Source organism: Festucalex cinctus, chromosome 4 (genome assembly GCF_051991245.1).
Source record: "Festucalex cinctus isolate MCC-2025b chromosome 4, RoL_Fcin_1.0, whole genome shotgun sequence".
NCBI lineage: Eukaryota > Metazoa > Chordata > Actinopteri > Syngnathiformes > Syngnathidae > Festucalex > Festucalex cinctus.
Genome location: NC_135414.1, coordinates 15,091,275 through 15,106,346, shown reverse-complemented (window position 1 = coordinate 15,106,346; position 15,072 = coordinate 15,091,275). Strand labels below are relative to the sequence as shown.

Below are 15,072 nucleotides of genomic sequence, written 5' to 3'. Positions count from 1 at the left end.
CAAGCAGTCATATTGAAATGGAGATCGTATGAGATCACTGTAACCCTACCAAGTCCCTGTTGTCCTTCGAAACGTTCAGCCCAAACAATACAGAGACGCAGCCAAGAGGCCCATGATCACTCTGGATGAACTGTAGAAAATCCCTAGCTTGGGGGTGTCTGTCCGTAGGACAACCATTAGTCGCACACTGCACAAATCTAGACTTTATGGAAGAGTGGCTAGAGAAAGTCTTTTCTCAAAGAATGCATGAATACTCCCGTTAGAAGGTTGCCATAAGCCACCTGGGAGAGACACCGAATGTGGAAGAGGGTGCTCTGGTCATATGTAACCAAACTGTAACTCTTTGGGCTAAACGCAAAACGTTATGCATGTCCTAAGCTTAACACTGCACATCACCCTGAACACACCATCCCCGCTGTCAAACATGGTGGTCTGTGGCTACTTTCTATCAGCAGCCACCCGCTGTTAAGCCACACAAATTCAGTAGTACATTAAATATTTAGCAAATTTGCAATGTTTAAAACCGTGCACTCTCCAGCATGCCTTGACTCAGTGTGGGGAGATGGATTTGTCGGTGCTGGACCCAGGCAGTGTGGCTGGTGATGGCTGAAAGGAAGGACATTGACAGCTGGGACACTGAGCTATTATTTGTTACTCCATCGTCTTTGGCTCCTTTGTCTTAATTTCATGATATTTTGTTATTTGTCAACGTTTGTACTTTAAAAAAATTAATGTTAAATGAAAATTGTAGTGTAGTATGTAGAAGTTTTACCTGCTTTGTATGCTATTGAGTTGGTTTTGGTCACAGACTTCTTATAACAGAGGTAGACAGAGGAACCCCACTGAAACAAGAACAAAAGAAGAAACACTGAGAACTATTTCACAATGATTAAGGAAAAGATCTGGTTATCTGAATGAGTGAGACAGACATTGTGAATTTGGGGTATGTGTTACAACAAACACAGCTCTTAATTTTATTTCAGTCTTACCATACTGCTGTTAAGATTCTTCTCCACCTTACAGAAGGTGTGGGGAGGAGTCTCCCCTTTGCTTGGGATAATGATACAGATGTCGGTGACAGCCAGAGCAGCATGTGGTTGGCTCTCAGGTGCCCTCCGGTAGGTGACATAGATGCGCTGGGAGGAGTTTCCACTAATGTTGGCTGGGCGACCAGAGGGTGTAGTCTGGAGAAGGTGGCAGCCCGGCTTCAGTCGTTCTTTCCATTCATAGAGGACACTGTGGGAGCAAGACCACTGCAGTAATTAGTTACACAAGAAAATTAATATGGGATCAATTCAAATCGTAGTAGTAGAATATAACTGTGTGGGATAGGTAGACTTCTATATTTAAACCTAATAACTAGCAAAAAAAACACAGAGTTCACCAGGGGAGACTGCTAATAAATTGTCCATCACTCTCGTGCATGCGTGTGTTTGGTTTGGTTCACTATTGAATATTTTAGACTCAATTAATCTATCAATTATTCAATCGATTAATTTTGCATTGTGTATTACAAAAGGCAAGGCAAGTTTATTTGTATAGCACATTTCATACACAAGGCAACTCAATGTTCTTTACACAAGGAAAGACAACACATAAGCATCAACAAACAGTAGTTAAAATTCAGAAGAAGAAGAGTAAATAAAAAGTAGGTTTAAAAAAAATAAATAATAATAATAATAATAATTAAAGCTGTTTAAAAGTCCTTAATCAAAGGTATGAGAAAAAAGCAAACTTTTTAACCTGGATTTAAAAGTATTTACACACCTTAAGCATGGAAGAATGTTATATGAACGGAACATTAAGCCTTAATATTTTATTTTAATGCTGTTTAAACATGAAACAGATTACAACCTCTATAAGACTGAAATTTCAGATAAATAAATAATACATTTTCATATAAATCTTACACTCTACAAGCTTACTGATTAGTATTTTCTAAATTTGAATGAAAAAAAATCGCAACAATCGACTTATAAATTCGTATCGGGATTAATCGGTATCGAATCGAATCGTGACCTGTGAATCGTGATACGAATCGAATCGTCAGGTACGAGGCAATTCACACCCCTAATATATATATATATATATATATATATATATATATATATATATATATATATATAAGTTTTGAAAATTCCAATTTGGAAAAGTATAAATGTCACCAAGAGCCAATTATGCATACATTTGCCCGCACAGAGAGCTGTCCAGTTATCATCAGTCCTACAAAATTGTATCTCCTCAGAATTATCAGCACACAAAGGCTGCTGACAGTCTCAACAGAGCCTCTTTGTCAGTGCCTGATAAGGACAGCACTCTCACTCTGTACTCTGAGATGTGAGTATTTGTTCCTTGTCCGTTGTTACAATATGTCAGCTATGGGAGAGCAGCAGAACTGAGTGAAGAAATTGAATTGCTCCATTTGAAAGCAAGTGTTGCTGAAGTTCTTCACACTTTTTCTAGCAACAACCTAAGAACAGCTACAAGGCAGGCAGAGCATGACTGTTGTTAACACTGCTACTGTAAATATGATATGGCAGTCGCATTGCTAAAAACGTGCAACCACTTGAAATGTAAATAATCTCGTGCAATTCCAAGAACTATTCACACTCCTCAATGCAGTGACTTGCATTGTGTGCAATGCAGTTACTTTACCTGTTTGATAGTTATCCCAATTCTAGTGAATGTTCTCGTTCTGCCAATTTAACCAACTGTTACATTTAATGCTCTTTGATAGCATTGTTCATATTTTACTTTATATATTAATGTTATGTTTAAGTGTGCCATGGAAAATTGTCAACTCTTCTAGTCCCATACAATCACAACTTAGAAAGACGTTTGATTTTACGTGAATCAGTTCTCGGTTGGACCGACCCAAAATCGGTCCATACCACAAAAAGTACTGTCTTCGGTACCCATCCCTAGGGGAAACAAAGAAAGATCAGGACTCTTACCCCAGGTCAATGAGTGGTGGCTTGTCACAACCTCGCCTGTAGCATACGAAAATCTGGGGTGCCATAAGCCCGCCGTTATTGAGATCAGCAGAATGTCCACTTGGTGTCGTCTCAATGCATGTAAACCCTGCTGGCACCTCATCACCCATCGAGCGAATCACCACAGCCACATCAGTGATGGGTGACTTGGGCTTGGCAGTTTTGTGACAGGCATCGTCAAAATGGATTTCCTGGTCCAATGGCTTGGAGGAGTCCGTCAGTCCAGCCACCACAAAATAATCGGCTACACGAGGGCCTTTGTCTTCCATCATTTCCCATTACCACCAAGTGCCTGAAAGGTACATAATAGACAGATTAAAAACATGATTCAGACATGTGTTCAGCAAAGAAAAATTTTTAAGCTCCACACAAACCCACACATTTTTAAAAACACTGATGCTCCTGTGTTGTGGCTTTTTGTTTACACACAAGCAAACAAACACTCAATACAGTAGACAATTATTGTAATTTTGTGTGCGATCAATAAGAGAAAAAGTCCCAGATTAAAAATGAACTTAATGGCCTGCCCTCAGTACTTGTGATAGTCATGAAGTCATACTGAGCAAAACTTAAGAGCTCAAAATTTGATATAGAACATCTTCACTGCAAAAACTGGATTCAATCAGCAGTGCATGATTCCTCAATGTATCTGTAAGTTTTTATACAAAACATAATGCACACAGATGGAAAAGGAAATCAGATTGATTGCTATGAAAACATTCCACAACTGCTGTCATATTCCGAAAGCTGAACCCACCCAGAGGCCATTTCATTGGAAACAGATTTTGTAATTCATGCGTCTCTACCCAATTGAAATCGTAATCCAAACGAGGACATTTACGATGTCAAGCATATTGAGTAAGAGGGTGTGGGAACTGCGTTTCATTAGCAGGGTGTGTTGGTTAGCCTGCATTTCTTGACTTAAGGGACAGCTGAAAAATGTGCTTGTCTGTGCAGAGTCAGATGAATCTTTTTATTTTACTTTATTAAAGTTTACGTCTCTGCAATCACAATCTGATGCCCCTTCAACATAGGCATTCGGCCACTAACGGTGACGGCTGACATATCCCGAACTTTTTTCATCATGGAGCTTCGTGTTGACTTCCGAGGAAATTGTGCCAAAAATAATAGCTTTTTCGAGCCTCAACTTTGTTTACAAGTGTCTCCATCTCACATTTTGTTAATTTCCATTTCCCCCCCATTTGTGACTCATTGCTTTATAATGTGATTATCGGATCATGAATTATAATCATTCTCACCCACTGTTTATACGAATTGACATATTTATGTTGGCCGTGGACAAAGATGAGTGAGTCTGGTCCTCCAACATTTCTGCAAAAATTGAGATGACAAAAGGGACAAAATATCAGCTACAGTGTATGTGAATCTAGTGAAGCCCTACAGTAAATGTTTGACCTCTGTCCTGTTATTGCCCACAAAGATTATGATTTGAATTTTTGTTATTGATTAAATACATAATTTTCCGCCATAGTAAGTCTACAATGTGATTTTGTGCTTTTGCCCAACTGTATCTGCTCTTCGGTTCTAAATAAATCTTAATGGGTGGCTCTTGCTGTCCAAAAACCATAATGCTAGATGCTCCAAAATTGTATTTAAGTGCCTGTAATGGAAGTTTTTTGGGGGGATGCAAGTTTCTCACAGAGCTCTGCTGATGAAAGCTGTAATTGCCTAACCCGCACATTGTTCTTATGGTCTTTTTGTGGTGTACTAGACTCCTAAACAATAATGATGAGCCTGACTCATGGTCAGACAAAAAAAAATAATTTGCATTTTGCATCCACCATAAAGGGGTGGGGGGAGACATTATGTCAAAATACAAGTCTAAAAGTCACATTTGAATAAGATACTAATAAAAACATATGGGTGCTAGCTTGGTCCTTAACCAGTTTTCTCTTTATGTTTTTTGAATTAATAACGTTTTAATTCTGGTGTAAATCATACATAAATTTGCACGTAGAAAAGTTAATATTGTGAGCCGCCATAATTTCCACATCATCTCTCATCATAGATTGTTTTAGACCTGATGTCATTATGTTATAGAATCTTAAAGCCAGACAGCCCTTCTGGTCTAATTAAGAGCAGATGTCGGGTAAGCTTGTGTTTATGTTCTGGAACACATTCCTTTTGACCTCCACCATGTGTCTGCCCTGCTGTGGCTGTGTCTCAGCTCAGTGTCGATACAGCTGGAGCCAGAACAGTGACTTGGCTGCTAGAACCTCAAAAACAGAGCTGATTTGGTGAGTTTTCACCAACCCCACTGTTTTTTTTTTTGTTTTTTTTTATTTATTTTTTTTAAATTGAAGACAACTGTGAATTCCCTATCAAATTGTCTCTGGCAAACCCCTTCTGGAAGCAGATGAGTGTCTGAGGTTTGGACATCTCAGTGAGCTCTTATTTGAACTCCTGCAGTGATCTTAAGTCAGCAAGTTCAGGCTGGGAAGCTTTGTCTACAGCTTTTCTCTCACTCAGCTGAGTCTCACTTTTCTCGACCTATGGTGTTTTTCCATTAGCGGCTTGAGTTTTTTCACCACACTATTTTATGAACTGTAAGACAGGGCAAAGCTCATCATGTTATAATCCATAAAGATAATTAAAGCTTAATTTTATTTATATAAAAAACGGACAATTCCAAATACGACAGCAAACCAACAATTCTGAATCATGCCTTCTGTGGCACCCCAGCATTGCTGTAAATATTCATCTTATGCACAGGTGTCAAACAAAGTCTGGGTGCCAGATCTGGCCAGCCGCTTAACTTTATGTGGCCCACTAAAGCGAATATTGTTTACTTAATGTTTCTAGCCAAATGGGCTTTTGTTCTTATGATTCTGGCAGAAAATATCGACCATAATTGCTATTTTCCTCACTTTTTAAAGATATTACAAGCATTGTTTTCACCAAATCCCTTCACATAAATTGAAAATAGTTGTATACTATACCGAAATATTTGCTTGCCACAACTTTCTATGACTTCTGATTTCTGTTCATTTTATTGTTACCAGTATGTTATGTTGTATATCAGAAGACCAAATTGATGCATTTGTTTAAGGTCAGTCTGCAACTTACTGTATCTGCATCTTTATTGAACAACCTTCTATTCTCTTTATAGACTATAAAGATAGTGCCCGCAGTAAAAACGGAAAGTAAAAGAGATTTTGGTGTGAATTGTAGATGTGATACTGTATAATGCTGCAGCTTTGGTTTGCATTGTATTTTTAGCTGACTGAACGCATGGCGAGAATGAATGGCATTCTTCAACCTGTCATGAGGCACAGGGAAGCATTGCCTCTTATTTACATTCATGAGACAGCAGTAGCTTCAGCAGGTATTTCAGCATGTTCATGCTCTTACACTTAATATCACTCCACCACTGCCTTTGAATATATATATATATATATATATATATATATATATATATATATATATATATATATATATATATATATATATATACATATATATACATATATATATATACATACATATATATATATATATATATACATACATATATATATATATATATACATATATATATATATATATACATATATATATATATATATATATATATATATATATATATATATATATATATATATATATATATATATATATATATATATATATATATATATATATATATATATATAATGCTAACAAACCCAACTGAAAATAACATTTGTGTATATTTTTCCCTAAATATTTGTAATTAAATAATCCAAACGACCACTACACTAATATAATTGTATTACAATATTGTTAGTTCTATGCAGCCGAGCGGAATAGTTGTTAGTATATCTTCCTCATAATCCGAAGATTTTGGTTCTCTGTGTGGACTGTTTGCTTGCGAGGCCTGTGTGTCCAAATTAGTCGCATTCTAGAGCCCTGTAAAACAGTGATACATTATGCATTCCCTAGCTTCGAGCTTACAATACCATGCATTAGAAAAAGGAAAAAGTCAACTGTGAAGTTCTCAGAAGACAAGTGTTGTTCAAATGTCACAAAAAAATGTATCTTTTATACAGCCAAGCTACATGTACCATCTTTTAGCAGCAAAGGATAGTAGCTGCTGCCACGTGTAGTAATTAAATCCATTACGCCTTCACTGCTTCAAGACACAGCCCACTGTACAACATTAAGATCAAATTCCACTTAATTACAAATGATGAATTAATAATTTCCATTCACATGGCCCATACAAATTCAACATTTGATCACTTTGAAAGCAAAGTTCATGAACTTATTGACCTCAGCGTGCACAAACTGTTCAACAGTGTGTGTATTGGTTTCACGAACAAGATAAATGAATGGCATGTATTTATCTTGGCGTTATGTCAGCTTTCTCTCTCAGTGCACCTACTCTGGCTTGTATGAATTCAGATATTCTTAAATTGACAGTTTGACGCTAATGTGATGTGATGAAAGTTTAGTAGTAGCTGAAGTCATTGAAGACTTTTCAGAACTCTGAAGAGGTAGATGAGTTGGTGGAGAGGTTGGTTTTATTTTAAGGGATCAGCCAATCACTGATTCTGAAAATTAAGGAAATGATGCAGATGCCGGGCTGATCCATTGGTGCACCACAACCTATTAATCTAATTGAACAGACTTGCTTTCATTATTATAGTTGGAAAAAAAATCAATGGACTAATTAATCCTATACAATAAAATCAACAAGCCTAGCATGAACTCAACCGATGACTAGTATACTATACTAGTATAGCCTTTTAATACATCAATCACAGAACATCATAGCAATCCTCAGATGCCAAGCATTTAGCTCATATAGGCTTTGGGCAGGACAGATGACATCAGGACTATCTAATTAAGATCTGGCCCATTTCTGGCAAAACAAAACAAAAACATCACGACTGCATCACTGAGCTTCAACTATGATCCAGCCTTTTATCTTAAAACATTATAAGATGTTAAGATTTATTTTACTACCAATCCCGCCTTCAATTTTTAGCCATTATGATATTTTATAACTGAATAAATTAGCTGAGGAATATTATACACTCTAGTCAATCAGGAAGAACCATTTACTTACAGAATTAGTTGTAGGCTTTATTCAGCAGTCTTGAAAGGCAGGGCAGTTGCAATCAGAGTGAACTGACAAAAATATATATTTTTTTAATTGACTTAGTACTTTAGTAGTTAGCATAAATGCATTGCAGTTGCGGTAATCAAATGCAATAAAATTTTAACTTAATTAGAAGTCGCTTTCCATTAGAGCTCCTAAACTTGACAGTACATATTAAATCACATTTACATCATATTCTCACATGTGGATGAATTAATTTAAATCAATTGTCTAGTGGGATTAAAACAATACATTAAATATTAGATAATTAGATTTTTGCACAGGTGGACCAAAACAGTCTCACCTCATCTAGTTTCAGAATCAAGCAAGTCTCACCAAATGGTTCACAAAATACATACAAACTGACTATAATATTATCATCTTTTTACAATACAGTTCAAACGCACTTTTCAGACATAGTTTTGGTGGGTCAACCTCTCAGTCAAGTCAAGTCAAATTTATTTATATAGCCCTTAATCACAAAAGAGTCATAAAGGGCTTCACCCCACCCCGCCCCACAGTTAACAAATATTAACGACATCCCCAGTTTACGTTGATCTGAGTGGGCACGCTTTCTGGTACAGACAGAAGCAATAATAATAATAATAATAATAACAATAACAACAACAACAACAACAACAACAACAACAATAATAATAATAATAATAATAATAATAATAATAATAATAATAATAATAATAATAATATACAAGTGATTCAACAGAGTAAGACAACATGTCCAGGGAATCAGTCAACAAGAAGAGGGGTGGGGGGGATAAATAAAAATATTTCACCTTTCAAGCAAGGTGAAGAAATGATGACACCAATTTCAATAGTGAAAACAAGCAAACCAGAATTGGTAGTAAGGATTATATGTTTAATTCCTAACTGCTGCTTCTCATTTGTGGGGATTTGGTATTTCATATTGATTTACGGGTGCAGAGAGATGAATATGTGCATGCGTAATATATTGTAGCTTCTTAACATTTTTGGGTAGGCACTTGTTAAGTGGGTAAGGGCTTGGCATGCAGCTCTACAGAATGTCTGGTTCAGTAGCTGCTATGAGTAATAACATTATTGGTAATAACAGTAGGTCAAAATTTAGGCTGGCTAGACTGCTTAAACATATGACCAAATGTTGGCTATCTGAGCTCTTAAGCTGCTTGATATGGATCAAATGCTACAAAAAAATGATATTTAACTTGACAAAATTCAAGCTATTTTGATCCTTTACTTGAGCTTCTTCGCTGACTGAGAATTCACCCTGGAGCATTATGAGCTGTAATTATTTGGTCTGAATTATTTTCAGACATTATAATAGACAGGAAGATAACATTTCAAAGGAACACTCTCATAAGTGACCAGAAGTAAAATTCCTTGCGACAAAGAAAACAAAGTGAACATGTCATTCAGATATTGATGAAAGTGCATCAGGACAAACTTTTCGGTTCAGTCTTGCTCAGGGATACTTTGACAGGCCAGGATGCAAACCAACTACAGTACTCAACAACTCCAGCCAAGTCGCTATGCTGTAGAATGTTGGTAAAAATCGAATTTCAACATCCCTTGACGTTAAATTAGTCACATAAGCCATAAATTACCGCACAGCACTGAGAAGCTCTTTGCTCATTGAAGCATGAGAACAAGAGACGGATTTCTATCATCATCACCCTAAAATAACCACCTGAAGCAATGAAGTTTACACAGTGTTTTGATGTATTTATATACCACAACGTGCTAGAGTTAAAAATACAGTAGTTAACACATACCGGCGATGGGGCCGTTTGGGTTCAACGTGAGTTGAATTCGCCTCTACCAGCCCAGGTGATTTAAGCATTCGACATTTGGCGTGGGTTGCAACAACCTGTGGCACATACTATCTGTATTAAGCTAGCGAGGAGAGCACGGCGCACGTTAGTTACATCCTCTGTTGGGGAAAACATTCAGCCTTGAATAGTGACAGGCGAACGGGAGAGGGCAAAGATGGTGACAGCGTGAGCGAAGGCTCGCTTGTTCGTTTCAGGGCAATTCTGTAGAAGAAAACGGACAACAGCTGCACTTAAGAGGTTCATCATTCCCTACTTACCCCAGTTGGAAACGTTATTTTTAGTCCTATAGGCGCAGCTTCGTCGGGTGTCATCTACCGGTCCCACTGCATTTAAGTGGCAACCATCATTTCGTACATATGGTCGTCCCAGAAGGTGACTGTTTAGTCCGGCCAGGCGCAACGTCTCCGCTCGCCTGTCAGTTACCGCGTTGAGCCGGGCCGGCTGTCAGCTCAGCCGCCATTTTGGTTGTGATGGGAAGAATCCGCTACCCGGCTCGTGTGCGAGCACGTACACGCGACGGCGGCGGCGGCGCACACGACACGCACACGCATACACACCTGCAATGACCTTATTCCGTCAACATTCAATTTGTAAATTAATCTCAGTTTATAAATCCAAAAATTGTCTCTTTTGGATGCAAGTCAATGGCAAACAAAACGCATGAAAGAAAGCATTCATGTTGACATTTTTCACATTTATAGGAGCACATATGTAGTTCATTCAAGTATCTTGACTTTGTTTTTCTTAGTTACGACTTTTTAATTTTCTCCAAACATTTGTAAACAACAGTTCCTTATTATATATATATATATATATATAAAATCAGGTTCGTCATTAGGCTCCTGCAAAGCTGATGAGTTGATCATTTGAATCAGGTATGTTAGACGAGGGGAAACCTCGTGAAAATATAACAAAACTAGTTCATTTTCATTTAGAAATGCAAACCGAAATGTATCTATGTCTCAGCATGCAATGGACTACTTTCTCATCCTCATGAAACACTTTCTTGTCCTAAGAGTAAAAATTTATTGTTAGAACGAGAAAGTTTCTCGTCTAAGGTTTCTCAAAAGTTTTCAGCCCCCTTCGGGAGGGGCCATCTCCCATTTCACTTCAGGGGCTCTCCCCCTTGCAATTCAGGGGCTCCATATAGACTCATTCAAATGTGTTCTATTTTGAAGTATATGCACACGTATATGCAATTACTCAGTGCAGTATTGAAGTGTTAAAAAAAACAACCAACCAACCAAAAAAAACAAACATTATTTTTCGGGTTATCATCAGATTTTCAATTCATACCAGTGTTAGCATATTATTTCTTTACTCCCTCTTCTTATTTCCTATTTGGCTACCTAAACGTTTGTATTATAATGTTTCCTTGGCGCCATCTGCTGGTTACAGTGGTCAAACACAAATCTTCCACATCGAGGCCTAACAAATTAAAGGCAAAATGATTATGGGGGGGAGGGTAATACAGTCCAAAGACAGCCCATTAACAACACCGTCAATCACAAATTGCAAATATAAAGGTTCACTTAATGGTTATCTATCTATGTCTATGTGTGAGACATAATTTGCTCTCTAATCATAATTTAGAAAAAAGGTGTTCATTCAGCATTGAGCAAATGGCAAATAGCACTTCATTTATATAGCGCTTTTCCACCTTACGAGGCCCTCAAAGCGCTTTACATTTTGACTAACCATTCACCTACGGATGACGCAGCATCAGGAGCAATTGGGGGTTCAGTAGGGCATATATCACTCATAAATTACTACAACTATTTGAGACACCACCCAATATGCTGCAATGTGCACACTGTTACAGTATTAATCGAGTTATACAGTTTTAATAATTTTGTTCAGGCTGAATTTCCAATACAGTTCTTATATTAGAACATATGCACATATACCTATTTATAGTTATGGTTATGGTTATGGTCAATTAGTAAATTAGCATGAAAAGATGAATTATTAATGTGATTGATGATAATACACACAAGAATTACAGAGAAAATGTGATAGTAAGGAGATATCAAGATAATATACACAGTAAATTGATATAAATTGATCGCCTCAGTTGCACTTCAGGGTTCATTAGTATCTTGAAGGGGGAGGGTTTGGGTGTCGGGGAGCTAATCTTTTTCCTGTGACAATACATCTTCATTGATCATGGCATGTAGGTAACAGATAGCAGATGGACACATGCTGCTGAAATTTAGCTAAGTTCATGGTTTTAGTGATTAAAGGCTTGTAGCCTCTCCTCATAGGCATGCTTGTTTAGGGTTGCCGTTTCTTTGCACAATATGCTCTGTCTAGTGTCTTGGAGGCAATTCTGTGACCATGTAAGAATGTATGTCTTAACCTACCTACTCTATGAACGCAATTAGAAAATGCAAAGAAAGTAAAATGATGTAAACCTCCCCCAAAAGTGTTTTATCATTCGACATACGGAAGTAGCCTATTGAGTGCACACATAGAGTTACTGGAATTTTCTCTTCTCCACTATTGATTTTTTGGCTGGGCGTCACAAATGTTTACACGGCTTGGCTGGAGAAATACAAAATCAACAGACGCCCAAACCTCCCCCACCCCCCACTCTCGACTGTTCTCTGCGTGCATTAGAGGTCAGGAAACACACAGGATGTGATCAGACCAATAAATTACTGTACTGGGAGACAGAAAGGCTATCAGTGAATAGATGAACTCTTTCATGCACTGCACAACTTAGGTCACATTATGAATACTTAGGACGTGACCCGCATTATACCCTTCAATAAAAGGTGATTCTCAGAAAGATTAATCACCAGATTTGACTGTTTACAATATTGCATATATCATACAGAGATAACAAAAAAACAACAACAACTAAATAAATAAACAACTTAACTGAGATTTGCTCCGTTTGTGTGTGAATATTTTGAGTCCCGACTACTTCTTGTTTGTGAAATGCCAACAATGTGGGCAATGTGTGGATTTTTTTGGATTTTTCAATTGTCATTAATTTTACATCAACATACATTTTTTTTTAAATATATAATTGTAGGTCTAGTAATCGCTAATTATATTATATAGGTCGTGCAACACCTTACAGGAGGCTGACATGTTTTACCGCCATCTTTTTGCAACGGATACCCGGAGGAGAAGAACTTCGCAAACATAGTAATTGGTGGTAGGCTTGCAAAGTGTGATCTGACTGAGACATAGTAGTACGCATGCTTCAAAATGCACACGCGTCGAACTTAGGTCATTGCATTCTATTAGTTCACCACTAAATGGCAAAAAATCTACACAGTGTCTTTTAAGATTCCTTCATATCCTTATAGCGGAAGTCAACCTTAAACATTTCTTGACAAGAATAGGTTATATGTAACCTCACTAGTCTAAGCATGACATTAGGATTAAGAGTTATGAAGCAAAATCCAACCATTTTTATCCATCTCAGCGGTGGTCATTTTGCCACTTGTCGACTGAAGATGACATCAATGTTGCTCAGGCCTCAGTCACCGACCAATCACAGCTCACCTTTTTTCTGAATCTTCGTGATTGGTTGTTACCTGAGACCTGAGCAACATTGATGCCATCATCAGTCGACAGCTAGTGGAAAAATGGCCACCTCCTGAGATGGATAAAAACAGCTGGATTTTGCTGATTATATTGATCATATTCCACCAACACAAAATTGGGGTTGACTTCTCCTTTAAAATGCATCACTCTCAAAAACAGTTGTAACCAATTAACTGGCCGAATGTAAATACAACACAATACTGTTTAATCTATTTCCACGCTGTCCATATGTGACAAATGGCCCACAGAAAAAATGTCGTCTCGGTTGTTAAATATTGAGTCCATAATGTTGCTCTGACATTTCACAACTGTATTTAACCCCGTACTGCCATTGGAACTACTTTGGAAAGTACAACCAACGTTAACATGTTTAAAAAAAACAAAAACAAAAAACACTTTTAGTTATTATTCAGTTTACACGTCGAGCATAATTTGTTTTCATGCTAATTGCATGCAGTATTTTTTTGTGTATTCATGCGTCATGCGTGTGAGTCAAGAGGATTTGAATGAGACGGGCATTTTGTGAAGCCGAGCATGATTTAATCAGTCAGAGATAATTTTCTGCTTATAATTGGGAATTTGTACCAGTTTTTCAATTAAATATCTTAGTAGTCTTGTTAAAGTGTATAAATGATTCATTTTAAAATATTCTTTACTTGAGTGATCGGCGTGTGGTCGCCATGAGTGTCATTGTTTATTCATTGCGCACTACAGTAAGGTTTGATTTAAAGCATGTGTCATTTTTAACTTTTTGCACAAGTTCAGTTTGGGGCTCATATGTCACACTCCTGGACCATGTTTTTGGAGAACCACCCAAAATTAAAAACGACAAATCTAGTTCTCATAAATAAATCTTGAGGTTTGCAGCATTGTAAAGCATACAGAGGCTGTACTGTATTGATTCACCAAATGGTACTTAAAAGAACCATGAAAGGGTTGGTCACAGTGATGCTCATGAATGAATTCCATGGCTACATGATTATTGATTACTGCATCTTTGACGGGCTCAAGTGTATTCATTTTTACGCTGTCTAATGTTGCTGGCGAGAGCTGTGGCTGTTTACCAGAATGCAGCGATTGATATTAACATTGACTCAGGGCTGGCCAGACTGATAGTATAGTATAAGAACGTAACCAAAGACTTATTTAACACAAATAAATTGAATGTTATGCAATGGTCAAGTCTATCACCTAACCTGAACCTAACTGGACATGCATTTCACTTGGTGAAAGCAAAACAGAAGGGAAAATCCCCCAAGAACCAGCATGAACTGATGACAGTTTCAGTAGAAGTGTGGCAGAGCATCTCCACGGATGAAATCCATCGTCTGGTGCTCCAGACTTCAAGCTGTAATTGACTCCAAAGGAATTTTCCTTTCCATTAATTAAATAGATGTATTAAAAAAAAACAATATGGTATGTGTGCACAGAGTACATGGTATGGTTACATTCATTTTAACAAGTTAATCTTTAATGTACTAATAATGCTGTGAACAATGCTGATAACATAACTGCTCACCATCAGCTATTTTGACGGCCAAAAAGGTCCCACAAGAATCGTTGGAAACATAAAACTAGACCTCGC

At 37.3% G+C, this 15,072-nt stretch overlaps 1 protein-coding gene across 6 annotated transcripts in view; it reads right to left on the bottom strand.

Moving 5' to 3' along the window:
• LOC144017507 (C-myc promoter-binding protein-like) overlaps window positions 1-15,072 on the bottom strand; it is a 265,503-nt gene that overhangs the window by 23,133 nt on the left and 227,298 nt on the right. For 3 of the 6 annotated variants that reach the window (XM_077519146.1, XM_077519147.1, XM_077519148.1), the window contains exons 1-4: window positions 10,184-10,426; window positions 2,955-3,285; window positions 990-1,236; window positions 773-842 (exon numbers count right to left, since the gene is read on the bottom strand). In XM_077519146.1, the coding sequence (XP_077375272.1) occupies window positions 773-842; window positions 990-1,236; window positions 2,955-3,265 (628 nt within the window). In that variant the 5' untranslated portion in view covers window positions 3,266-3,285; window positions 10,184-10,426. Of the gene's footprint in view, window positions 1-772; window positions 843-989; window positions 1,237-2,954; window positions 3,286-9,866; window positions 10,013-10,183; window positions 10,428-10,483; window positions 10,510-15,072 lie in introns of those variants that run through there. The other 3 variants (XM_077519143.1, XM_077519142.1, XM_077519144.1) reach the window with 3 other exon arrangements.